The 26,983-nt window shown below is 34.7% G+C and overlaps 2 protein-coding genes across 20 annotated transcripts in view; one reads left to right on the forward strand and one right to left on the reverse strand.

Moving 5' to 3' along the window:
- Window positions 1–12,972, forward strand: part of WDR17 (WD repeat domain 17) — a 65,822-nt gene extending 52,850 nt beyond the window's left edge. For 6 of the 7 annotated variants that reach the window (XM_053974921.1, XM_053974922.1, XM_053974917.1 and 3 more), the window contains 5 exons: window positions 839–940; window positions 1,964–2,059; window positions 2,227–2,410; window positions 4,127–4,250; window positions 5,854–6,608. In XM_053974921.1, the coding sequence (XP_053830896.1) occupies window positions 839–940; window positions 1,964–2,059; window positions 2,227–2,410; window positions 4,127–4,246 (502 nt within the window). In that variant the 3' untranslated portion in view covers window positions 4,247–4,250; window positions 5,854–6,608. Of the gene's footprint in view, window positions 1–838; window positions 941–1,963; window positions 2,060–2,226; window positions 2,411–4,126; window positions 4,251–5,853; window positions 6,609–12,944 lie in introns of those variants that run through there. The other variant, XM_053974918.1, reaches the window with a different exon arrangement.
- The window catches only part of ASB5 (ankyrin repeat and SOCS box containing 5), a 40,728-nt gene continuing 22,962 nt past the window's right edge, over window positions 9,218–26,983 (reverse strand). For 10 of the 13 annotated variants that reach the window (XM_053974930.1, XM_053974935.1, XM_053974928.1 and 7 more), the window contains 7 exons: window positions 19,880–19,947; window positions 16,445–16,524; window positions 15,288–15,395; window positions 13,800–13,950; window positions 13,532–13,666; window positions 11,351–11,542; window positions 9,218–9,942 (listed from right to left, as the gene is read on the reverse strand). In XM_053974930.1, the coding sequence (XP_053830905.1) occupies window positions 9,815–9,942; window positions 11,351–11,542; window positions 13,532–13,666; window positions 13,800–13,950; window positions 15,288–15,395; window positions 16,445–16,524; window positions 19,880–19,937 (852 nt within the window). In that variant the 5' untranslated portion in view covers window positions 19,938–19,947 and the 3' untranslated portion in view covers window positions 9,218–9,814. Of the gene's footprint in view, window positions 9,943–11,350; window positions 11,543–13,531; window positions 13,667–13,799; window positions 13,951–15,287; window positions 15,396–16,444; window positions 16,525–19,879; window positions 19,948–25,275; window positions 25,539–26,983 lie in introns of those variants that run through there. The other 3 variants (XM_053974936.1, XM_053974925.1, XM_053974924.1) reach the window with 3 other exon arrangements.

The following is a 26,983-nucleotide window of genomic DNA, read 5'->3' on the forward strand; positions in this document are numbered from 1 at the left end:
CTGACTTAGAAAAGTGGGACTTTCCTTAAAGGAATCTTTCCAATTGTATATATATAGATGCACACTGTTAGTATAATTTTTTTTGTTTAACAGAAGAGGGACACAAAACAAATTCCAGCAAGCATGTTTGTTTCCAGTCTGGAGAATAGAATGTGAACTCTCCCAGATTATGAAGGTTTAGCAAGGAAAAAAAAAAAAGATATTTTACTGCTTCTTTCTCTGTGGAGTATTTACAATGTGTGAATCAATATTAGTCTTATGTGAAGAGCTTCACTTTGATCAGCTCTGGTTTCAGTTTGCTGAAGTGGTATCACAAATCATGTGGGCTTTTATGTCAAAGTGTTAAGGAATGTTGGGCTGTCACTCTCAGAATTAACTCTAAAATAGTTGGATAGCTCTGGTTCACCTTTGTGATGGATGGTTGCAGCTAGGCCTAGGTACCTACACAAGTATATGTGTGAAGAATGAAAAGGAGAAAAAAAGTTGGGGAAACTTGGTGAAACTGAAATCTACACTAAGATTTGGGGCAGTTTTATTTACATTTAGAGTTCCATCACATTAAAAGTGAGTGATGTTGTTTGTATAACTCTATTTGATTGTGCTTAAAAATTGTGTTGTATATGCCATTTAAATTTTAATACTAGAGATCAATATGAAGCAGATGGAGTCTGTTTTAACAAGTTCATGACACAGAAAGTAAGCATAATTAGCAAACATATATTCTCCACAAAAGGTGGATGGATAAATTAGGTTTTAAAATTATAACATGAATATGAGCTTGTTTAATGTTTTTCCAAATGCTTGCTGTTTTTCACGATTGATACTTGTTCATTTATAGATTTCGGAATGAGTTGCTGATTTTGTGTGGTTACATTGGTGCTTTACTTGCTATGAGAAGACAGTACAATAGCATTGTACCTGCACTGTATGAGTATACAAGGTAATACTGTGTCATTAATTCTGAGGAATCTCAGTCCTTATTATGACATATACCATACATTGAGCCCACTTCTTCACATCCCATCCCAAAAAAATTAAAACATGTCTTTTCTCTTAGCTATCCTCGTGTCTGAAACTTGGTAAGAGGATTGGGAAAAGGGAAAAGGAGCATTTGTTTGTTGTTGGTTTGTTTTTTCCTTTTCTGAACTAAAGAAATAACAAGATTAAATACAAGCTTTTACAGAAGGGCTATTTTGATATGGATATTGTTAGACAAGTAACAAGCAGTCTTTGAGACTCTGTGATACTTTTGGCTGTAAGGTTTTCAATTACTTGTTATGTAAAGAACCAGAGAACAATACCGCTCAAAGTTTCATTCTTGGATTGCCCAATATCTTCAAGACTCACAGATTTTTAGTTTCTGGCCCATCTTAAACTGGACACTTACCTGCTTAAGGTGGACAATTTACATGCTTAAGCAGGACATTTTTAAGATATACCAATACAAAGGAAAGATGGTGGAATTAGGTCAGGTAGTAACTGCCCCCTATATTATATTTTGATAAATAAAAAATGCATCCACTGCAAGGGCTTTGAAACTGCTTTCTGCAAGTGAAACACAGCTGTCCAAATGTATGTATTGAACCATGTTTCTCTACTTGCATTTTACCATATGTGGTACATGCAGGCAAAATGGATCCTTAATTTTAGTAAAGTTGACAATATTAAGAAATAAAAACACATAATAGAGTGGCCTCAAGTTAAAAAAAATACAGCAAATTAAATAAGGTGTAAATGGGGATAATTAAAATAAAATTTAAATCTAAAGCTATACTTCTGTAACTTGTATGAGTATTACTGATTTTAATATAGTGTCTATTGTGAGGGATTAATTTATTTCCATAGTTATTCCATATCCAATCAGAAATAGTTTTATTTTACTACTCTCTATCATGTTTTGCTTCTAAGAAAATAGTCATTATTAGGACTAATTAGGACTTTAATTACTTGCATTCCTTTTCAGTCAGCTTTTAAAAAGACGGGAAGTATCTGTACCTTTGAAAATTGAACAGCTTTCTGAGGAATTAGATGCATGGAGAGTTTGCACACAATCAAACAAGTAGGTGGAAATATATAAAATTACCATGAGTAAGACTAGTAGTATTTAACTATTTCATTGTAAATTTATTCCCTTTGTAAAGTCTGAATGTCACTGCTTTGCACATCTTAAGTTCTAACACAAATTAGGAAGCCAAGTTGAAAACCAAATTTCTTTTATGTTCCTAGGCCTACGGATGAGTTGCCATGCACCCCGCCGTCTGAATCGCAGAGGGCGCTGTATTCAGTACTTCTCTCGCGAATGCAGGGGGAGCCTCTGAAAGGAATGGTTGGGCCAGACTGTGTCACTGGATCAAATCTTCCCAGTCATTCAGATGTTCATACCTCTTGTTTGACAGGGCTAAAGATCCAGGTATGGTTTCAGAGAGCTGAAGTATTCTTTCTTGCTGATAGCACTGACTACTTGTGAGGTTGCCATAAATCAAAGGTCCCTCCCACCATTTAGCTGGAAAAAGGTTTACCCTGTTATCACAGGAGCAGAGTTAAAGGTGACAGGCAGTGTCATCTGCTATATAAGAAAGGCTTTGTAAAGAATTGTCCAATCAAACAGTTGTCATTTCCCAAATCCAAAACATTTTAATTTACACGTGAAAGATTTCCTTTGCCAAATGTTGTGTCCAAAGTGCATGCATCTTATTGGCTACTCCCACACCACAGCTTGAATAAAAGCCAGGAAATTATTTGTCTTCAACCAGATACTAATGTTCTTCTGATTTTGATTTTTATCGCTATGGAAATGCATACTATAAAACTTGGAATTCATGACTGATTAAATCTAGATATTGGAAGACTACATATTCAAATATATTTATTCATCATTTACATTGAGTTTTATGATTAATACTCATTAGTCCTCATAACACCTCTTTAGCATGTCTTGTTATTTTAATAAAGAGAAAATGGAAAGATTCTGAAAACACTACTCCTGACTCCAGACAATGCCTCAGTGTGAATTTACTTTCCTAGGTGACGCTGAGTCTGTTTCCTCTGTCCAGTGTAAGACATCAGCCCAAATATTATCAGGGTGGTTTAGGGACTAAGAGGGATGGATAGTTTTCTGACAAAAATTGGAGTTTACAAAATGCTAGTGGGATTTTTGAGGTAAACAAAATTCTCAACTGCTCACCATCAATCTAAGAAAACTTGCTCTCAACACTTCCAGATTAGATCAGTGGTCTCTGTCTATGGCTGTACTCCCAACATTTGCTAACAGCCATGTAAATCTGCCAGTGCTATAGTGCATTCAACAAGAATAGCAAATATGGTGTCGCCAGCTTGTCATCTACAGGATCCTTATTTCTGGATTAGCATATGCTAGGAGTCATGGCTTTAGGCATGCAGATCAGCTCAACAATCAAAATCAGTTAATACTAAAGCAGGGAAGCCTACTTGTATGGGTTTACAGGCTTTACATAGTAAGTTTGGAGAGCATAACTCTTTAAGATAAAGCACTGAAATTGAACTGCAGCTTTGAGAGCAGATTTTGTCAAAATAATAAATTAGCAAATAGCTCTTTTTCCATCACATGAATGAGTACTTTCTCCTTTTCATAGTGAATATTTCTAATAATTCTGTAGACTGTATGTAGACTCAGTTTTCAAGCAATTCATGGAGACATTATATTGAGGGTTTTTTTTGTGCGTAGGAAAAAGCACAGATCAGCAGAAATAGACAGACATGATGAAATATGGACAGTATTCTGAAGAAAAATGCTTGTTACCTCAGTTTCTAATTCAAACTAAGTTTAACTCTGGAATAATTGACAAGCATATATAAAATAACAACAACACACATCAAACTAAAAAGTAAAATATTATGAAATGTTTGGGAACATAAGTGCCCTCAATTCATAATATGTAGCTGTTATCAGAGTTTTAAGTGGGAAAAAATACAGTGGATATGTCTAAACAAGGTTATCAGAGTTTTAAGTGGGGAAAAAAATACAGTGGATAGGTCTAAACAAGGTTTTTATGTTCTTCTGAGATAAAATGTGCTTCTTGTTGTGGCCTTTACACAATTAATGTATAATTTCCTTTTCTCTCCCTTCCCAAACATTTTTACTTTACAGGGTCCTGTGTACTTCCTTGAAGATGGAAAATCTGCTATTTCACTGAATGATGCTTTGATGTGGGCCAAAGTGAATCCTTTTTCACCATTAGGAACAGGAATACGACTTAACCCATTTTGATGAGGTGTTTGCTCTGTACTTAATAGCGCTTAAAATAATACTCTGGGAGTTAATGCTGATTTAACCTTGATTGTCAAAGGACAGAGAGGTGGTAGTTGATTCCTCCTGAAGGTCAATTACTTGAACTTTGAAAATTTTAAAATGAGAACAAAAGGATTTCTATACAAATGTTTGTTGAGAATCCAAAGAAAAAAGTTATTTGATAATCCAAAGAAAAAGGCCTAATTTCATATATAGCCATGTCATTTTTTTTTAGTAAGACTATTGTCATCAGACAATTATTTTTGTCAACTCTGTGTGAATAGATGCTTTGTAAAGTAAGCAACTGTCTACATATTACCAAAATATTGATAGCAAACTGTGAAACCCATAAACCTTCTTCTAAATATATAATCATAGAATGACTTTATTGACAGCAAGTCCGGCCTTTTCTTAGAATGACTGGAATATTTTGGCTGTGTCACACTGTCCCCCTTTTTGATTTGAACTAATTTTTACACACAGGGTTCTATAGCAAAAGTAAAATTTAAAGAGTAGGTGTTTTTTTCATCTACTTGTAATTGTGCTTTAATAGCAGTTCAAATAGAAGGTCACTTATGTTTTATTTAGACTATCTATGTTTTGTTCAGATTATCTATTTTTTATTTATTTATTTAGATTATCTAGATTACAAAATTGTATTTTCTAATAGGATCATATTTGGCAACATTCCCCATTATAGTTTCACCAGAGGCTAAAACTCTTTATAAACTTTTTTGCTTTTTTTAACAAAGGCTTTGTATAGAACAAACTGCATATTTATTGAAGTAATTTAACTATGCTATGTACATTTAAAAAGCTTGTTTTCTCTTTACATTTTGTATTAGTTATAAACATGCATATAATATGACAGACCAGAATAAAGTACTTGAGCATATATATTTTTATTTACTAAATATGCGCTCAAATGGAAAAACAGTTATGGCAATAGAAAACTAAAAATATTTAAAATTTAAAGCTGTGTATAGTATGGAATTTAATTATAAGGCAAATATTATATTTACTATTCTTATTAATAATTCTTAGAATTGCTCACCTGTAGAAAAGATGCCTTGGTTACAATACTCTTTATTAGCTCAACTGATGGCACATAAGTAGAAATCTACTTTATCTGTTCTTACATTTTTTGCTGCTGCTTTAAAATAAATGTTAAAATTTATTTAAATTCCTGATAGTTACATGAAATATAAAGAGGTTGCAATTTAAAATTGGCAGAATTATTTCTATAGCAACTGTTGTAAAACTGGAAATCGTATCAGTTCTCTATTTTCCTATCAGAAAAAGCCTCAATGTATAGGTAAGCCTTGCCCTTATTTAACTATAGAAATAACAATGCCACCATGCTGGAAAGGTGGGATGAAGATTAGAAATAAAATAAAATCCTGGGTTGTTTTTTTTCCCTCCTCTTTAAAATAGTAAAATTTCCCTCTGGCAATGTTCTAGAGTATTATTACAGGGTTTCTGGTGTAAGAATATATTGGGTAGAGGGAACACAGCTGTTTTGTACCCTAAAAACTCCATTTTTGTATGTATTTGGGTGCTGGAACCGAATCTTTTACTTCCTGCAGGTATTCTTTGACAATGTTTTTCCTTTGTTTACTTCATGGAGCTTGCAGAAGAAGAATTCAGTTTCAGAAGTTAAAATTGATAGTTTTTGAATGAATTTTACATCTGTCAGTATCTGATCTTGTCTCTGTCAAATGAAAGACTATCTGTCTTGTAGCACAAAAATCATACAACCTGGTATGTAAAAGTTGTTGATACAGAGGTGGAGAGCAAACACGAGAACTGAACATGCAGCCCCATCACTGAGGATTGGGATCGGAAGCATTGACTCAACTGCCATTCTACTATATTTAAAATCTTTTGTTGTATCATAACGATTTTTACTAATATTTCACAGTTTAAATATCTTAAATATGTAGTATAACTGCATCAATGCATTGCATATAAATTGTGCCTTAACATAGAATTTTGGGCAAATCTATTCCCTCTAAATTACAGAGCGAGGGTTAAGAATTCTTTCCTTATGAAAATACAAAAAATAAGTCAAAGGGCATTTTCTATATTTGGGATCCATCAGGTAACAGTCATTGTGAATAACATGAGGTTGCATTTTCCTTGAAGTTGTTTGTACAGTGGGGAGTGAGGGGAATATGCAGAAAAGGTTGTAATTGTGTCTGCTGTTACAGCTGTGGTTGCAACTGTCAACTGGTTCATCATTTTTAATTTCAGTTTGCTAATATGTAACTTCATTGTCTAGTACAGCAAGTCAAATACAGGTATCTCCCCCTTAATATTAAAGAATACTTTGTCTTCAAAAGACTGTTTGACTCCTCTGTAAAAGTAATATTTCCATTTAAATGAAAAAAACACATGAAGCTACACAGCTAGTGCTTTCCAATTACTATAAAATCTCTCTTATGTTCAACATCCCTGCAAAACCAAATCCATTGTTCTATGGAAATAATCTGTCCAACAGTACTGACATGTTTATAAGCTTAAGAGACAGCTTCACTGGCAGCTGCAGTCTGAGATAGGAGATTTGGCACTTTAAACCTATGTTGTGGGCTGGAATGATGCCCTGTTTGTTCCACCCTGTGCAGGGCTCCAGCCAGGCTGGGCCAGTAATGCTGCACTGGCCATGGCCAGAGCCGAGCGTCCCAACAGGCCCAGGAGAAGCACAAGCAGAACCTTGTACTCCATGTGCTTTCTCACCTGCCAGTGCAGTACCTCCTGTGGGTCTCCGGAATACTTTCAGCAAGCCTACAGGATTTCACTGTTGGATTTCTTTCCAGAACTGACATATTAACACTGCTATTTTTTTTCCCTGAAAATACCTTGGAACACTTTTTAACTGGTATAACAGTTCATTTAGTAAGGGCTTTATTGTAGTAGGGCACCTAAACAGTGCTCTGACCTGGGTCACTGTTTGCTTCACATTCTGGTTCCTAACATTTTAATACATCTGACTAAACCAACCCAACCCACAACACACAACATTTATTTCATACTAAGAATTCAACCCATCAAAGCCACATTGGAATAGGGCCCTGACAGCATGAGAACAGTAATAAACCTGTCATTTCTGGCTAAATAAGGGATCATTTTTGGAAGGGATTTTACCAAGCACTAACACCAGGTATTTCATTGCCCTGTGTTTTGGTATGTGGCAGTAGTATGCTCTGATCTGCCAGAGACCTGTCCCAGTGTATAGTCCTTCTAGGCCAACCACATCCATTCCCTCTTTTGTTTGTCCCTGTCACATACTAATAGGAGCAATGCCCCATCCAACTCGGCTCAGCTTGCCAAAATGAATTCCATTTTCACACAATTATCTGTTAGCAAAAGATGGAAGTTTATGTTGAAAAGTACCTCTTGCCTGAGATCGAAGTAATGGTATTACCACAAGCCAGTTTCTTTTGACTAGTCTCCTATTCTATATAAGTACACAAAAAAAAGAAATTGTAGCAAATACCCATAAACTACAAAGATGGTCTTGTTTGCTCTTTGGATGGTAGCAGGAATCAAGGAGAGTGGTAGGAATGAATATTGCAAATGCCACAAGAGCATGAACACACCTATTTGCAATGAGATGGCCTGGACTCTGGTGTGACTCTCAGCAAAACTTTTAACTTTATCTAGTTGTGTTCTGAACAGGTGTTTTGCAGAATAGCCATGTTTGCTCCCAACTGATAAAGGTGTATAAAACATGAGAGCTTTTTTTGCCACTTTGTCTGAATCAAACTGGAAAAGCAATGCATACACCTGAAGGTGAGGTTCTAAATGAGCTCATTTTATGTGGAGAAGTTCAACAGTGCTGTGGTTGGCTTGGCAGTTCAAAGTTGGCTTGTTTGTCAGAGTAATACAAAGTAATGGTGTTCTACCTAAAACCACAAATTGCTACCTTCTGTATGAAAATAAAAACCACTACACTCACTCCAGTACAGATTCAGAATATCATGGACTCCTAAGCAGCTCCTCATATTTGCATTTGACTTTCCTTTACAAGGACTCCAGAAAAGGCCCCTAACCAGAGTTTTGCAGGGAACAGAAGCAAATTAAGGTTATTTAACAGTGTCAAGACAGCTACATTTTTTATAAGGAGCATAATATTTAGCAACTGAGTAAGCATTCCTCTTTGTGAAAGCTTCATCTATAGTTAGTTCCTCACTTATCATCTTTCCAGTAGAAACATAAATACTGAAAGGAGTCACTGAAAAGGAATGGAAGAGGGTGAATCACCAAGGGCAAATGGCAAGTTTTCAGGTGTCCTGTGCTTTGGTTTGGAGGAATTGAGTATCAGTCACTGAGAAAGTAATCTGTTTTCAAAGGAACAGCAAATGAGAAGAGGGAAAGGAGGAGTGCTGCATTTTAATCTATTCAGATCACAATCATCAAAAATTCAAGGGCATAAGCAAAGCCTTAGGATTTTCTAATGTCTCTTAGAGGTGTCACCATTCTATCTCTGACTAGAGTTAAACAATACCTTTTCAAGGAAATGCCTGCTGGAGTATTCTGGGAATTTGCAATAGGATTTTTGGAGCTGAGTAAACGTTTACAAAAGAGGTAGTAAGAGAAGTAATGTCCTTTCATGAGCTGTACCCATCTTGATACAGAAAACTGATATTTTTGAAACCTTGTATTCACCTCCTGAACTTGAGCTTGAAGATTTAGTATCCACATCTCCACTATATGCTTTCAGAAACCTCACAGACACTACACATTAAAATATGCCTTTCTCTGAGGCAAATAATTATTTAATATGCCCATTAAATGCTTGTGATACAGCACTGTTGTGAAAAGATAAAGCAGGAAGTGCCTATATAATTCTGTTTTGTAAGAGGATATCTAAAGTATCTCTGCAGTAAGGCTTTTTGAGAAATAAGTTACTAATTGTACCAGTAAACAGAATTCTATAAAAAACTGAGGTTATGTTCACATCAGTTTAATTACAATTCACAGCACAGGCAGTGAGGAAGAGTAAAGTAACTTTCTCACTGTGATTAATGAATTTTCTGTATAAAGAAAAAGAATTGATGTCTAATTGTTTTATTTTTATCAATGCATATAGTGCACCCATTACCAAGTATTTTTAGGTACATGAACAACAGAAATTTGAAAATACATAAAATATTGACTCCAAATGGACAAACTTAACAAATAATAATGAAGAAACTCTTTGTGGTTCAGATGTGTCAAACAGATTTTAAAAACATAAACACAGTTAAAGTTAACAGCACTAAAGCACTAAAGCTATAAAGGGTTAAGATAAAGTTATACAATCATGTCCCAGAGTATCAGCACTTATTCAATTCAGCTGGATTAGCACCTTGGCACTAGTTGCTGAATGGCTCCCAATTACTATTACATTACCAACACCAGGTGTCAAAGATACCATTTTTTTAAAGCAATATGCAAAAGGCTTTTTTTTTTTCCGCCCAGCAGTTCCTTAGATAAAACATACAATAAACAGAGAGAAAAAAAATGTACTTGCTATATTTGAGTTTCTAACAATTAATTACTATGTTATCTGTACTGTAAGAAATTCTTAAGTATTGTTGGCAGCTGGAGTTGTGGAACAAGATGCAGTCTAGCTCTTCCTATGTAATTTCGGATACATAGTCGGCAGAGCTGACAAAGAGAAGATGGTGTGGCTGCAAACAATAAAGAAAGGAGTTCAATTGTACAATTATTAAAGCCAACACTTTGTTTTACAACAGTCTTGCACAATAATGGGATTTCTAAAAAAACAAGGGAAAAAACTTCACATTTTGCAAATTTGACCTTTTTCTCCATTCCATTTCCTTCATTGCCTTTCTGCCCTCAAAGACTGGGGCTGCTTAAACCTTAATAATAGTTAGGGAAATACTAAAGAAAGCAAGACAAGGTCAGTGGGTTTTTTTGGTTGTTTTTTTTTTTTTTTTTTTTTTGTTTCTTTTTTGTTTGTTTGTTTTTTTTTTTAAATAAGAACCAGCTCCCAGAAAAATATCTGATGTCAATAACTTTAAAAATTGGAGACTTGTTGTTTTGGGCTTATTCACAGCACAAGTTACAGACCTGCTACAGCACTGCCAGCTGCACTACCAATGCATCACTGCAACAAAAATAAGCAGGAAAAATACCCCAAGATCCTGGACCATATTTAGTGGTCTTACTAGTTAATCATAATGTCTTTATCACTCTGCCTCCCACTCCTTCAAAATGCTATTTTCTTTGGACAATAAAGCTGTATCTTGTAATGCCATGTAATTTTTTTCTTTGCTCTAACTTAAAGACACTACTAGTCTTGGTAAATTTGTGAAAAGATACAATTTTTAGTAGGATTTTATTAGTAGCATTCAGATTACAGGGTATTTTTTGGAAGAAAACATGAATCAGTGTTACTTGTCAGTTCACCTCTAAAGAGATGCTCATGGTTATTGAAATAGTTTCATCCTCTTGTTGCTTATTTTTACATTATACATAGTTCAGTCTGAACAAGTCCAGTTCCCTTTGGAATATTCTCTCTCTCCAAAGCAGACAGACCTTTAAGAGGTTTGAGGAACTATAGACTCTTTCGTCTCCTGTTTCTCAGGTTTTTAAAACTTGGTAAAGAAAATTTAAAAAATTAAACTTCTTATGCTTTTTGCTCACAATCATAATAATTTGCTTTATATGCACATAAAATACACATTTAAAAAGATTATGACAGCTAACCAAAATGAAATCTATTTTTAACCTGAAATTTAAATACTCTTTTTAACAAGATCTGTAAAAAACAATAAAAATGTAGCTTTAATGTCTACTTTAGTAAACACCCAATAAACATATGATAATAATTTTTCAGCTTGTATAAATTCTGATGCTGATTGGTCAATACGTTCTGGCCTGAGGCTAAATATTGCTGAGCATGTTTATAGTTAGAAAGGAAATTACTTGAATGCTCATATATTAATTTCATACAGCAGTGTTACCTTCTATAACATGGGTTGTTTGGACTGTTAAGTTAGGGGTTTTTCTAGGTGGGTTTGGTTTTTTTAATAATACAAGTTGCAGTTTCAAATATAAACAGCTAAAACTTACCCTCGTGGAAGAGCAGCAGTCTTTCCACTAAACTGCTTGGGGCAGCTAAATCAACAGGCCTCTCAAAATCTGAATTTTTGGCATTTATGTCTGCCCCAAATTCAAGGAGTAAGTTTACAATCTCTGTACTAGAATGCTGGGCAGCAGCATGGAGTGGAGTTTGCAAATGCTTTCCTTTCTGCACGTTGGCACCTGGTGGGTAGATGCACAAAAAGAGACGTAAGAAGAGATTAATTAAATTTGCCACTGAGTAAGAAAGACAAGGCTACAAAACAAACAAAAACCAGCACTGCCCTGGAATGCCACAGTGCATTTGGTCACTTTATTATTATTTTATTGCATAGAACTATAACTAATCTCATTAGTGTTTTGTTTGGGTTTTGTTTTTTTATCCTAGGTTTTATTATCTAAGTACAACTAGACAAAAAGGTATCAGGTAACCAATCAGGTAACACGAGCATCACTGTTGCCTAATCATAAAAAGAACTTTTTGTACACATTTAAGAAAATTTGCATTACATAAAAAACATACTTTTCTTATTTAAGTATTAAAAAAAATCACTAAACCGAAGTTTTGTATGTATATTTTTGTGAGTACACCAACTCAAGAAAGAATCTTGAATACCTTATAATTTTTCACATGTTGAAGCTGGCAAAGGGTTTGAAATAGACTCCCATCCCATACAACCTTTATTTATTAATCTATAAATTAGTTTTAATTTTAATTAAGGTGAGATACACAGTCTAGAAAGCTAATAGGGGAAAAAAAAAAACCCAAACCATTAATTCTCCCAATCCATGGGTTCTAATTAGTACACTTTTATATTAATAGGTAATTTTTAACATGTTTTAAATTAAAATGGACTAAAATAATTGTAATAATACATTCATATTAAAAAAAAAAAAATCCATACAAGAGTTAAACTAAACGAGCTAGTATGGAAGAATCTGCCTTACACAGGGAAGCTGTTGGTTCATCTTAAACCCAGCCTTCTTCAGACTTCTTACTGACCTTGTGAGACCAAAAATTGCCTTCTGTACCAACTTTACTCCCTGAATCAAAACTTTTTGCATTTTAAATGTCCATTTGAGTAAAATGATAATGTCACAGGCCTATAGCAATTGGTTCTGAAATCTGAATAATTTCCTGTTCTTAATATTAACAATTGGAGCATGCTTCTGCATTCTTTTGCTTATTTCATTGTCTATCTGCTTTTCAACTTCTAATACATTCTTACAAACTGATAAAACATGAAAAAAAAAATTTACATAAGTAGTTACTTATATTCTCAATTTACATACCCTTTTTTACTTCAGGGCACCAACAAATGTAGAATATGCACTTCTGTTACTGTTTTTTGTGTATGGTAGTATTTGAATCCCAAAATACGCTAATTATACTTTTCCTATTCTTAACCATAAAAAATCGTGACATAGGATAATTAATCATCCAAGGAGATGGACTCAATGAGAAGCACTTTAACTGCTTGTTTAAGTTCTAAATATAGCATGCAATCAACTAAAAAAACTATTCTGGTGCAATGATAGCAAGGCTGAATTATTCATATATACATTTTAATTCCTTGTTCTGCAGGATGCAAAAGCCCTGTATGTAAATACCTGAAACATAGAGAATTGTCTTTTAGCTATGCCAGTTGTGTCCCTGGACTTGTGCTGAAACAGAGCCAGCCTTCAACATCTCTTACCCATTGATTAAATAAATAATCTGAAATTTAGGATCAGATGCCTTTTACCTTACCCCTTCCCTCTGCAACTCAGCCTCTATGCCTTGTGCAAAGATCAGAACTTGCTGAAAAATGAAAGCAAGTGCTAAAATAGTTTGACTGAAATCTCAATGATTATTATATGAAATTTCTCAAAGCTCATTTTCTACCCTTGTTTTTCCTACAGAAAATTAATATCTACAAAGCTGCTCTAGGTACTGAAAATTTTGAACATTCATTCTTACTGGTCTTGCTTCCTTTTTTTCTCTTCTGCTTACTATGGCACCAAAAATAAAAAAATAGTAAGTTATAAGAAATATGAATCAGCATAAACTTTGAAGTAGAACCCTGCAAGCAACGGTTCCAGTTCAGTTGGCTGAGCACAGCTGACTTCAAAGGCAAATACAATATGCTTATTTTACCAACCAGAAATATTTTTATTTAAATGATGACATACCTGCATAAAGAAGCTTTCGAATGCAATGGATCTGCTGTGAAACACAAGCTACATACAGAGGTGTTCCTAAATGAGGAAGATCTTGGTCAACATCTATACCCCAGGATATCAGTACCTCCAGACATTCACTGTGACCTGTCAGTACAAAGCATGACAGTTTGCTCCACTTCAGTATGCTGTCTCATGGACAAAACCACACATATTTCTTAACCCTCTTACTGAGACATTGCTCAACTGCTTCATGTTTATTGAGGAGCTAATTTCTTACCTCTGCTGGCTGCTTCATGTGTTGGTGATGGCAGACAAGACTCCCACTGAGCTTTGGCACCATACTGTAACAGGAGCTCAGCACATGCAGCACTGCCTCTCGAACAGGCATTAAATAAAGGTGTCACTCCATCAATTGTTGTAGCATTTACCTAGAAAATATAAAAGCTATTTACAAAAAGAATTGAAAGAAAGGTAGATTTTTAAACAGGAAATAGTTAGAAATTGCATTAAAAAAAAAAAAAAAGTACTAGTTAAAATAACAAGTTAACTGACCAGTCCCGGTGAAACTGTCTTCCTCTTAACATGCTTCTCAGTTGGAATTAGTTTACTATTATTCTTGTTAAACTATGTTGGATAAATACACCTGGAATACTAAAGAGCATATATTGACATCTGGGCAGTAAATAATTTTCAAAAGTCATTGCACTGAGCTTGTTTCACTGATAGAGAAAATTTACACTTTGTGTACTAACAAGATAAAGGGATCTTCTCTCCACAGCTCTGGCATTATTTGCCATTTTCTTCTGTAGTTTTAGTCTCCAGGTTCAAGTGATGTTTCACAGGATGGAGACAAAGCTAATAGCATAGCCTCACTGTTTTAATACCAACCTCACCACCTCACGCTTCAATTGAATATTTCCAGTGTGATAGAGTAAGGAGACAAAGGGCTAATAATACTAAAGGAAGGAACACAGGTATGAGGAGAAGGCTCCTTCCAGGATTCTGGCCCATCTTCTTCCATGCATGACATAAACCCACCAAAACAATTAAAAATACTAAAAATAAACCAGGAGGGAAAATCAAATTTTTTCTATAGTTTTGTATCTTTAGAATCCTTGTGCTATTTGAAGTAGGGAGAAATTTGCTTTGGAAATATCTATGTATCTTTTTTTCTTTTTCTATAATAACACAGACGTATTCCACGTGGTTCTGAAAACTGAATTTTAAGAACAATAAATATTTCCATTACAAAGATCAGAGACCCGGGGAGCTATGCACTAGAACTCTGATGTCAGCAGACATTGCACTGAAAGTGATCCGTAAAGTCCCATTTTCTTTCTGGGATAAAAGATAGAGCCTCTGTCAGGAGCACAGAAAAGAGACTGTGCTTTTTTCTACTCATACCAAAGAATTTTAACAGCACGCAGGTGCAGTGTGACAGCAGACATTCTGAAGATTAAAAGAACAGTCTCCTGAAAGCCACTCAAAGCAAAAGGAACACAGTAAAGTAGAGGAATGCATTCCGTATTTTTGAAGAGAAATATCAGAATGAATACTGCTAACAGATTCACTCCAGCTCATTACTGTCTCAGTGGCTGCCCATCACTCTCATTGGCTAGCATTCAGATGGCAGCTGTAATTTCATGAGATGAGCACAGCCAATAGGGTGAGACCAATTACATTAAAATCAAGGAATATATCCTTCTCAGTTAAACCAAGGCTAGAATTGGAATTCATATAAAAGTAAACAAAACCAAAGCCTTACATTCGCTCCTGCTTCAAGGAGGATTCTTGCACATCCTACATGGTCTCCCAGGCAGGCTTCATGGAGTGGAGTTACTTGGTCAATTGTTAACGTGTCTACATTGTACCCCTAAAATAGATGTGAATGGTTTTTAAAGATCATACAAAACCTATTAAGACTCATTTCCTCACTCTACTGTTCAAATGAATAGTTTACAATACTCTAAATAGGCTTAAAACTCAACTTGCAATAAATTAATCCTCAGTGAGCATTTATTTTTAATCAGAAATAGGCATAAAATATGCAGACTGTTTAAATGCACAGGGCAAAAGGCAACAGACCCAAGTCAGAACATAGCAAATTCCAAGTAGCTATGTGGAAAAAAAATTAACTGGGGGACAGTGAAACCCTGAAACAGATGAGAGAAAGGGTGGTGCATCTCCAATCTTGGTAATCTTTAAAACCCCACAAAGACCTGAGTCTAAACTCTTCTACGATTCTACCAGCCTGTGACTTAAGGTCTGAAATACCCAAAGCTATGAATTTTAGCACAGAAAACATTTACTGGATTGATAAAATCACCAAGCCCTCTAAATTTTTTGCAGTAGATGTTGTTTGATTCTCAAGAACTAACAATTGTATCTACTTGTTTTCATCGAATGTATTCTGTAGTATAATTTTTCAATATTGAAATAGCTAATAGGACAATATTGTAATATTAAAATTTAGCATTTACAGTTTCTCCCTTTGATATTAGCAATTATTTTTTTTTATGGAAAAAAAAAAAAAAAAACAGAATCTTTCAGTAATTCTTCCTGTTAACTAGTATCTTCCTGACTAGCTCTATTTACCCAAAGGCTTGAAGCAGTGAAACTGCTTCATATTGATTAATACCATGCAAGAGGGGAAGACTGACATAAATTTAGACACAATTTTGGTTTGGTTGTTTTTTGGTTTTGTTTTTTAGGGGGGGAACAGGAGTTAAAACATGCAGAGGAATATTTGAAATACTAGCTTACATCTTAATATAATAATATGAAAAATTCCTAAATATGTATTGTTCTGAAAAATTCAAGTGAAAAAAGCAAAACAAAGCATACTAAATCTGCACTGATCATCTATGCTGTGAAATTAAATAACATTAAAAATGAAAGCAATTGTAAAAACAGAGGCTTCACCTGTGACAATAAAGTCTTCAGAGAAAGAAGACGTCCTTGACTGGCTGCCTCATGCAGAGGTGAGCGATCTGCCCAAGAACCTATATAAGAAGAACATATTGAGTAAGCCATATGAATTAGAAAGGGTTTGGAATGCGCAGAGCAAAGCAGAAAATATGATGAACAGAATGAAGTCAATGAATCCTATGAAATTAATTTTTCCTCTTTAGAGACATAAATGATCAGTTTCTAAACAGTAAAAAAGTAAAAAAGTGCTCTATTATTAATTCTAAAAGTATCTAATAAATCATTACGTGGTCCACAGAACAAAATATTGAGATATTGATATCAATAATCTGATTGAATAAATTCATTGATTACCATATTCCATTTCTATTTTTGCATTGTTCATTTTTAATACACATAATAAAACTTTGTAGCTGGAATATAGGCATTATTTGAACTTAAACCAGATGTAAAGCTGCCTGAAGAAGCCACAAAGAAGGTGGTGTATATGAAAAGCAATGTGGGAATCTTTATGTATGGTGAGATTAATTTGAAGCTACTACACAAGTGCAAGGAGAGAAATACAGTGAGAATCACAGTAAAAAAATTACTATAGTATAAAGAAGATATAAAGTCTAAGTTCTCATTCTATAAAATATTAGGCTTCAAAATAATTTGATATGTTTACTGTAGAGGTTTGGCCTTTTTTTTTTTATTTATTTATCACCCCCAAAAGAGAAAGGTGAAAAAAAAGTAATCCAACTACAACCCTGTGTTCACACACATGACCCTCCCTAACTCCCAGCCCAGCTTCCAGAGACATCCTGAAGCTCTTGCTGAAGGACCTGCCCTTTCCTCTACAAGACTGCACACTGGCAGGTCCCTTCTAGCCAGCCATGGTTGCAGGCAGAACTGATACCAATTTATGGCAGGAATTTTGAAAATTCAGTTTTGAGGGCTGTACAAGGAAGAAACATCTTCAAAATGTATTATGAATCATCAGTATTTATTCCTCTAAGAACAAAATCACTAGAAATGTAAACTACTGATGCAATCCCTTGTGTGAGTTATATCAAGCTGCCCAAAATTCCTGAACACATATAGAGAGAATTAGCCTGGCATGATGAATAGGTAACATTGGCAGATGACTCTTCCAGCATTCAGGTTTGACTCTGCCATGGGCAGTGTCTGCCTACAGAGCCAGCCACTGCATTCACTGGCAAAGCAATGAGTCTGAAATGCAAAGGCTGTTACTCAATCACTGGCAGTCATCAGCCTAAGCTCTAAGTTTACTACACCCCAGAAATAGACCCTGTTTCTCTTTCCTATTGGACTCCTCCTGCCCACTAGCCTGTTTCAGAAAGTACACTTTTGGTTACTATAAACAAACACCTCAAATCACATCAAGAATGATTAAAAGATTAAGGCTATTTAACCTGAAAAGAAATCAGGGCCTAGTTAAAAACATATGAAATGGTGCACAATAGGAAAATGTAAATAAAACCTCAATTTTTCTACTGGTGTTAGTGAATGAGACTAAAACACAGACGTATGACTGCATCTTGGAGAACATAGTGCACTTTGTGACTCAGCACTACTGAATACTATTTGGCAAAACAAAAGCAGAGATGATGATTTAAATTATGCTAAGACTACATAAAGCTAATCACAGAAGTTTAAAAATATGACAGTAAGGTTTTATAAACCTGATTTTAAAAATGCAGGGAGATTTCTGTCATGTCAGAGTATCCTGTATGTGTGAAGCTCCTTGAACTCTTTCATCCATGGTAGTAGATGGGCTATTGGCAAGATCCAGTTTCCAATCCTCTGTCAGAATTATTTGCAATAAGTTCTGGTCATCTGTGTGTGCATGTACATATACATACACACACATTGTTCTGTGTACTTTTTACTTCAGGTTTATTTAATGTAATGTTTTGAAAGTCTTATTGATAGTCTGAGTAAAAAAAAAAAAAAAAAAAAAAAGAAACAAAACCAAACCAAATGAACTTAAAAAAAAACCAAACCAAACCAAACCAAAAAACCAACCAAACAAAAAAACCACACACAAAAAAACAAAAACACCCAAAAAAAAAAAAAAAAACCAAAAAAACAACAAAACAAAAAAACTTTAAAAATCCCACACACAAAGTGATTTGGATTATAAGGGCTATTATACATAAAAAACCTTGAGTTCACAAACCTTCAAGTGACCCAATTTTGACAAACCATCAGTATTTTCTTTGTCATACCAATAAGCTCATTTAGACACTGTACTGTGGTTTGGATGTGTGTAATCACTATGAGTATTTCAATCAATGTTTTTCTTCTTCTGCAGTAGTACCTGAATGAGCACTCAAGTTGTTCTAATTCAAATGAATTAGATCCATTAAGTTCTCCTGCTGGCTACTGCAAGAAATTCCTCAACTTTAAATCTGTATTTAGAGGTTGCTTTTGGTAATTTTCTCCCTCTGTGTCTACAGATGAGAACATCCCTTTCTCTACAGTTTATCCTACTCAATGGAAGGAAAAAAAAAAAAAGAACTGATTATATGGAAAAACATCTTATAAAAACAAAGAGTTATGAAACTTTTATGCTCATTCAATACATTTACATTTCAGACATTTTTGTAGCCATGTATAAACACAACAAAGATGCAGGTAGGATCTGAAAGCAACAATTTTCCACCTTTATTTCCTTCACCTCCTTCCATCTTGGATTGATCCTACAAATGTCTATTAATTACTCCAGTGACATTTGATAATCAAATTATGCCAGATCCTGTTATAAGCTCTGATTTGTACCCAGACCCACCCTATATCCCTATTTTCAGGCAGAGACATTCAGCAGCCAGCTGTTTCTGATAAATCTATAAAATGCAAAATGCTTGTATCATCTCTACTACAAATAAAATCTACAAGCAAAATGCTGCAGAACTATTTTGAGCTGACCAAGTTTGGAAAAAGAAAATTCACATTCCAACAGAATTTTTGATATACATAGTAATTCGTCATTAAATACCACAGGGACAAGAATATGTTCAACATAAATATTTACCATAAATAAACATCAAAGGTGTTCTTAAATTCTTTGCCTAGATTACTGCCTTCTGCTAATCTACAAATTATAATGTCTCTCATATAGAAGTCATTAGCAAAAATAGAAATACTTTCATTCATTGTGTTTGTAATAGCAGTATTAGCAAAAAAAGTCTATTCCAAAATTGATAATGCATTAATTCCCTGCTGTCTCTCATGATGCTGAATACAAAGTATCACTTACTATATACAGAAACCACATTAGTTCCAAGTTCTTTGATGTATAGTTTACCAGAAGGGCAAACTATTACAAAGCATCATTGCTTTGTAGGCATTAACAAGAAAGAATAAATATATTCACTGCATTAACAGGTGAAGTTAAAAAAAAATTTACAAATTATTATACAATACCTAAATCTCCATCTCCCCATGGCACTTCCAGCCAATTGCAATTATAAATCCTACTCATTTCTTTCAATCTGGAAAATAAAAAAAAATTAAAATAATAATAATAAAAAAACCTGCTCTTGCTAGTTGGACCTGTTCCTAAAACACTCTGGCTATGTTTGGAAGATCAGCAGCTCCCTGTAATACGAACTTTCAGTCTTCAGTAAACACAACTTTAAATATGAGTGTGTACAAGTTGTCAGTTTCTTATGGTAAAGGACTGCTGTCCTTTTTTGCCAGTTTTTCACATTTCTTTCTTTAACAAAACAACCTCCCAAAGTGCCAGTATTTGTGCATTGGCTTTCCAAGACAGATTAACTGGAATTTCAACACAAGAGAAACTCACAGTGAAATCAAGAAAACCTTGACATGAATAAACTGCAGGAAAAACTCCTTCTTTTTAACCTTGTGCAAAGACATACAGTTTTGTGTCCTTAAAAATCAGTATCAGTACACAGATTTTAAGGGAAGCACTACCAAATGTCCCTATGTTATTTTACTACTTATTCATAATACATCTAGAAAAGAAAAGCAAAGATATTCTGAACGTGTTTCAAATGCTGTTTGAGCTGTACCGGAACTGTGTTTTTCTCTTAGTAGTTCACTATTCCTTCAATTATGTTCTAAAATATTCTTTGATTGTTGAATTGGGGTGTTGATAGCTATTCTTAGTAGTGAAAACATCCAAAAATAGGGATTTGCAATTCTGACTTTGATTCATTTCTAAGTCATTAATGTTCTTTTCCTCACGTTTCCCTACAGACTTCACTCCTTTACATCTACCTGCAATTATCTATAAGTCATTCCTGCAATTATAATCATAGTAGTAAAATACTAAGTAAAAATATTTTCACAACAGGTTTTACCTCCAGTCATGTCATTCCTTTTATATTTATTTCTAAAAATTTGTGAAGTCTCCAAAAGAAACCCAAAAAAACAACAGAACGACAACCCCCAACTCAGTATAAAAAGTACATTAAAGGTTAGAATTTCAAAAGGAGGACTGTCATGAATGAAGTTCTTCTTGCTAACTTCACTGGGAGAGTATTTATACCATGGCTCAGCACTTTAAAAAATTACTGCTCTACGCTAATTGAGTCCCAGTCATCAGAAGATGATGCACTATCATCAAAGAAGAACTGAATACAGAAGCCTGACATAGCTCATTGCTGGGAGATGAGAAACACAGAGTATTTGGAAAGCGCTGTAGTTAATATTTATTTCTGCAAAACCAACAAAAGCTATGTATTAACACAAGCACTGTTACCTTTTATTTCGTAAGATGCATCTGAATGCTTCAGCCTCTGGCAACTGAAGCAACAGACAGGATCAATAACTAAAGAGAAAAACTCTGCAACAGCAGAGTCCCAAGATCAACATAATCACTTCACTCCCATTGCTGACAGTGTCTGATATTTTGTATATCTAATTAGGTTCTAAAAGATTTTTTTGTGGCACTATAAAATTACTAATTTGTCTAAATCCCTTGTAGGATAAAGAAGCATGTCAACTACTTAATTGATATTTGATGTTGAAAACTATTAAAAAAATCTTCAATGAAGGATTTAAACTTTAAGAAATATATCTATGATGCTTAAGTACCATGATTAGATATGGCCAGAAAAACTGAAGCCACTATTTTTTAATAAATGAAGTTTAAACAGTTAACACTGAAGAACTCCAAAAGAATCAGAATTTGGGCTAGAGATTATTAAAATATGTCTGAAAGAGAAGATGCCATTCAAGTGGCATTTACATATGTCATTTCAATATTTCAAATAATCTGAAAATTCTCTAACTATATAACTATATAACTAAATGTGTGTATATATCTATATCTATGCATACAAACAATGAAAACCTTCCAATGTTTATCATAATGTAGACTTTCACAATTTGGGGGCTTCATTCCAAGTGTAAATGCTAACAATTTTCTACTCCTAAAAACCATACAAAGCAAATCTACATTCCCACACAGTTCTGTCTCTAATGCACCTGCACCGCATGACTGCACATTAGTTTTGCCATTCCAGTGTTGCATTCAGTGAATGAGTTAGAATTCAAATTTTTTTTTATCTCCACATCTATCAGGATCTCTTTAAGACATGTCATCCGAACTACAAACTCGCTGTAACATTGTTAATTTTCTACTGCCTTTTTCATGGTATTGTCCCAGTAATAAAAGAATACTTCAACTTCCCTATTGAACCAATATCAGAACATCATCCATTCATACTATTTTATAACTAAGGAACTAAAAAACAGAGTTTTGGTGCTTGAATTATAAAATCATTCTAACAGCTTTTTTTTTTTTCTGAGTTCTTAAACATTAGACTGCACACTAAAAGCACAGTTTAATTGTGGTTATGAGAGCTCTAGGCTTCTGAAATTTCAGCTTTAGATAATAATAACCATGATCAGCCAAAAGGCTTTTACATCAGATGATTGGTCTTAAAACACAAAGGTTCCAAAGCAAAGACAAGAATGGAATTTACTTTTAGGGGCATTAAAATATTAACCCTTTCTCCCTACCATTCACCACATGCCTTCTAACCTTTGCATCAAACAGCAGAACATAGGGTATGTTTTTTCTGAGTATAAAACCAATGCATTCTCAGATCATCATTCATGTTGCACAGCTAAGGAGGCTGGGGCTTTGTGGAAGAGTATTTGACTGTGCTGTCAAATACTGGGCTATAATGCACTGAGTGGTCAAATCAGTGTGGAACAGGTAACATTTTGAGTGTTTGGCATTGCACTTTTGCATGTTCCCACAGAAACATGAGCCACTGAACTCTATAAAAAAGCCTAGAATAACCCAACAGCAATTTCCAAACACAGCTTGCATGGTTCCCAACAGAAGGAACATTATGCTCTGTGAAGATGATGGCAATGGCAGGGGTGGGAGCAGCAGCAGTCACTGCTGGCTCTGTGCTCAGCCTTGCCCATGTGGGAAGGAGAGTGCCAGGCCCCTTCTCGTGTCACGTGAAAGCACAGCCACAACTCCACGTCCATTGCTCAGGCACAGGTTTTTTTTTCCATCTTCTTGAAGCATCAACAACTGTTTGGATATTTTTCTAACCTAAAGTAGCTTGCAAATTCTATGTGCCCAAGCTAGAATGCCAAGATGTAAAATCACATAAATCTCCAAATCCAGTAATCTATTAGATCTCTTCAGATATGACGTGAGTAGGAAGAGCAGCTGGAAATATTCTTTGGCTGTTATTATTTCCTTGGACATGTCACTAAAACAAAGTAAGGGTTTTTCAGTCCCCTATCCAACAAGAAGGTGACAGAAAAAGCATATGGACATTCTGAGCTGAGTTCAGACTCTGAAGATTAAAGTCTGGAATAATTTTGCTCCTCAAACACAGTCTCAGCCTTAATCCAGAGTACAAACAATTTTTCCTAAACTGTGCTGAGAATTCTCTGTATTTTCCCAGCCTGTCTGAGAGTGAATGCAGCCCAGGGTCTAATCCTAAGCCTTATAAACAGCAAGCAATTATACAGCAAATCTGGGCCCAGTGTGTGATTTTTGTCACATGCACAAGATTTTGGGGTTGTAGCCCCCCAAACCAGTAGGCTGAAGGGCTTTTCCCATTTTGACTCTATCCTTTCACCCTTCTATCTGATATATTCCTCCCTCTGCATTGCTTTCAGTCCATTTTCCAATCTGCCCATTTAATTACAGACTGCATTGCAGTATGGCTCTCTTCCTTTGCTCTGCAAGGGTGCCTGTAGAGCCAAGTCAGGTTTGGATACCTGCATGGATGAAATAGAGAGGAAGGAAAAAAAGCATCCTTCAGACTTGATAAAAGATATACTTGTTATTCAAGTGCACTGCAATAATCAGAAGCCTTAAATGCAACAGAACTCTCAGTACTTCAGGATGTCTATCAATAAATGTCTATTCCCAGCAAGGCAATCACAAAGAGGCTCTAAGTAGCTAGACCCTGTTAAGATGGATTCTACTGAAAATTTTAGTTTCCATATTTTACTCAGATTCTGAGAATTTCAAAACTAGAATAATTGTGACCATTTCTTTGCAAGAGTAGCAAGAGAGCCTAACCTTCAATCATATAATGGAGTGGCTAGTACTAACACTGATGAATTCTTGAGAAATTTCTTTTCAGCTGAGGGATATTGTCCAAGTTTTTTCGGATAATACTGTCCTAAAGAGCTAAAACGACCATAAATAAAAGTTTCTTTAGGTCATTAAATCTTAGCCAAAACAGTGAAAAACATGAAGGCAAAAGATGCTCTGTGTATTAAAACTGATGAATAAATGCAATCATACAGTAACATTACATTTAAATAGTTACTTGGAAGATAAGGCAATTGGTGCTTAAATTCTTGAATAATGCTGAGTTATAAAACTGTCAATACTGGAAATCATCAAAGGTATTTTAAGAATATATTTTAAGAATATAGCTAATATATAGCTATATTTTACATGGTAAATTCACAGGTCCTTTATGTACAACATATGAACTCACTCCTGTCTACTACTTTCATTGACTATTTTAACATTTCCATTTTTTATTTTATATCATATTATCATGAATTTCAAGTTTGACTTCCTTAATTTCTTTTTCTGTTTCACTCTAAACCTTATGATATCATCAATATTAAATGGTATTATGATCACTCTTTCAAAAAATTCCTCGTAAGACTCTTGCAATTATTCAAAGCTCCTTTTTACACACTTGGACTATGGAAAACAAAATTACATAAAAATATGGCACAGGCAATAGAAGTCCTAAACACTTCTAACAGAGTTTATTCCTCATTGTTGAAAATGTCAGTGTTCAGCAACTTAAATGCCTCCTAAGTATTTCTCAATGCAAAGCCTTACAATTATATTTTGTCCTTAGTGTCTTAGTACAGGACAATAATTCTGTCACCTGTGTTCCTCTATTGCCTCTTATTCCAGCTGTCTACAGACTCCTTACACATAAAGTTATATGTAAAGTTTACTCCTCCCCCCCCTTTCATTCCCTGGTTCCCCATAGTAAACAATTAACCTTTAGTATCCAGTTACCTCGTGACAGGACAGCAAAAGTCAGGGTAAGTCAAGCCTTAAACACTTGCATAAAACAAATAGGGCAGATAAACAAGAAATGGTATTTTAGATCAGCTGATAAGAGAGCAGAAAGAACGAAAATAGCCTCAGTACCCCTGTGTTAACCCATGCAAGACAATAAAGTCTCACTAACAAGAGCATGCATTTACAATACAGCTAGGAGAAAAAAAAAAAAGAAATAAAAAACCAAAAAATCAGTTTTATAGCTAGACCATCATAAATTGGGTCAGCTTAGCATATTTCAGTACCCGGTCTCTGAAATGGCTGCTATACTAACCTTGGCTGGTCAGAATACCCCAGCTAGCTTTCCGTTTTGCAGGACACTCCCCTACACTTTCTAGGCGTCTTTTGGGGAGATTCTGGCTCCTCTGAACAGCAGTGTTTGTTGCCATGATCTGTTTCTCGAGGAAAGCCTGTCTGTCATTGGTGCAGGTACTCTGCTCTGACGAACATCCACAAATGATCTCTACTACCTATTTTCCTTCTTTCGCTTTTTCACAAAGGATCTTGCTGTACTTACTGTAGAATGGCTACAACACTGAAATCCATTCAGTAACATTTACTAGCTTGGACTAGTGACTACAGAGTGGGGGAAGGGAAGGACTGCTCCAGCATTTTCTATTTTTAAAACAGAGAAAGAATCAGCTTAGCTACAGCATGAGTCTTAACTATTTACATGATTTAAATGGAAAGGTGTTAATTTTTTAATCATTTAACACAAAAAAAAGAAACAGATTCTTAAAGCATAAGTATTCAAATGTTTTGCTGCTTGAATACCAAGCAGCCTAAAACAGAAAACCAAAATTATTTTATCAGAATGGAAATTCTTTTAATAATAGTAACAATATTTATTACTGCATCAGGTTTTACTCATATCTAATGTGCAGTGAAGAGTGATTTCAGAATTCAGGAGAATCCATGAAACTATGAAACACTCCTGGTTTTCTATGGTTTGTTGTATTTTTTTTAATAGGGGGCAAGTTATCCTACAAATGTCAACAGAAACTAAGTCCTGAATAAAAGCATGTTTTGACTAAAAAAAATTATTATTTTGAAAGTCTGATCCCATTATGAAAGTAAAAGTTGTAGTCTTGTCAGAAGAAGCACAGATCAATATTTTTTTAAAATAGTAACCAATCAAAGAGTGCTAGAATTTTGTGTTCATTACTATGTATCAGGCTGATACTATATAACAGAAATCTGCAGAGACAAGCAATCCATGATAAAATTGCATCATAGTAAAAGACAGTGATTTCTCTACAATAATAACATGTTAAAATGTTGCCTTTACCTCCCTGGCATTTTCTTGTAGTATTTCCTCATTATGCTCTTCTACAGATTCTACATATATTCTTCATATATTCTACATATATTCTTCTACATACATTCTTATACAGATTCTACAGATATATAAACTAGCCACTTGTAAATTTTTAACAAGCAAATCAACATTACTGAGTTTCACTAATACTACTCTATTCAGGTACCTGACAAAACTGGGTCCCTAAAAACCTGAAATAATGCTCAGATGTTTAATGAAATTTTCTATATCCCTCGATTGTCTTTAGGAGAAAAACAGAAGCAATATTATAGGTAGATAGGGTGAGGAGAAGAAGAAGAAGCAGCTGCAAATTTCACCTTGAAATTATAGCACATAAGAGCTGTTTTACTTGGAATAGTGCTATACCCTTTACAGAACAGAAGCAGGTGGGCTACTGCTCTTCTCACAAGACAGAACAAAACAGCACTCTCACAGACATTAAGCTGCTTTCAGACAACTGCCTTCCTTGGGTTTTATCTAGCTGAACAAATCAGAATATCTCCCAGACTGAAATAAACACTTCAACATATTCAATCTCTGCATGTAAATCTGAAACAGAGCTTTCACAAAAGGGCTCATTATAAATGGGACATTTATAATCATTAAAGTGATTATAAATATATCATTTTAATACTAGAATTATGCTTTCTTCCAAGTAAATAGA

Source organism: Vidua macroura, chromosome 4 (assembly GCF_024509145.1).
Source record: "Vidua macroura isolate BioBank_ID:100142 chromosome 4, ASM2450914v1, whole genome shotgun sequence".
NCBI lineage: Eukaryota > Metazoa > Chordata > Aves > Passeriformes > Viduidae > Vidua > Vidua macroura.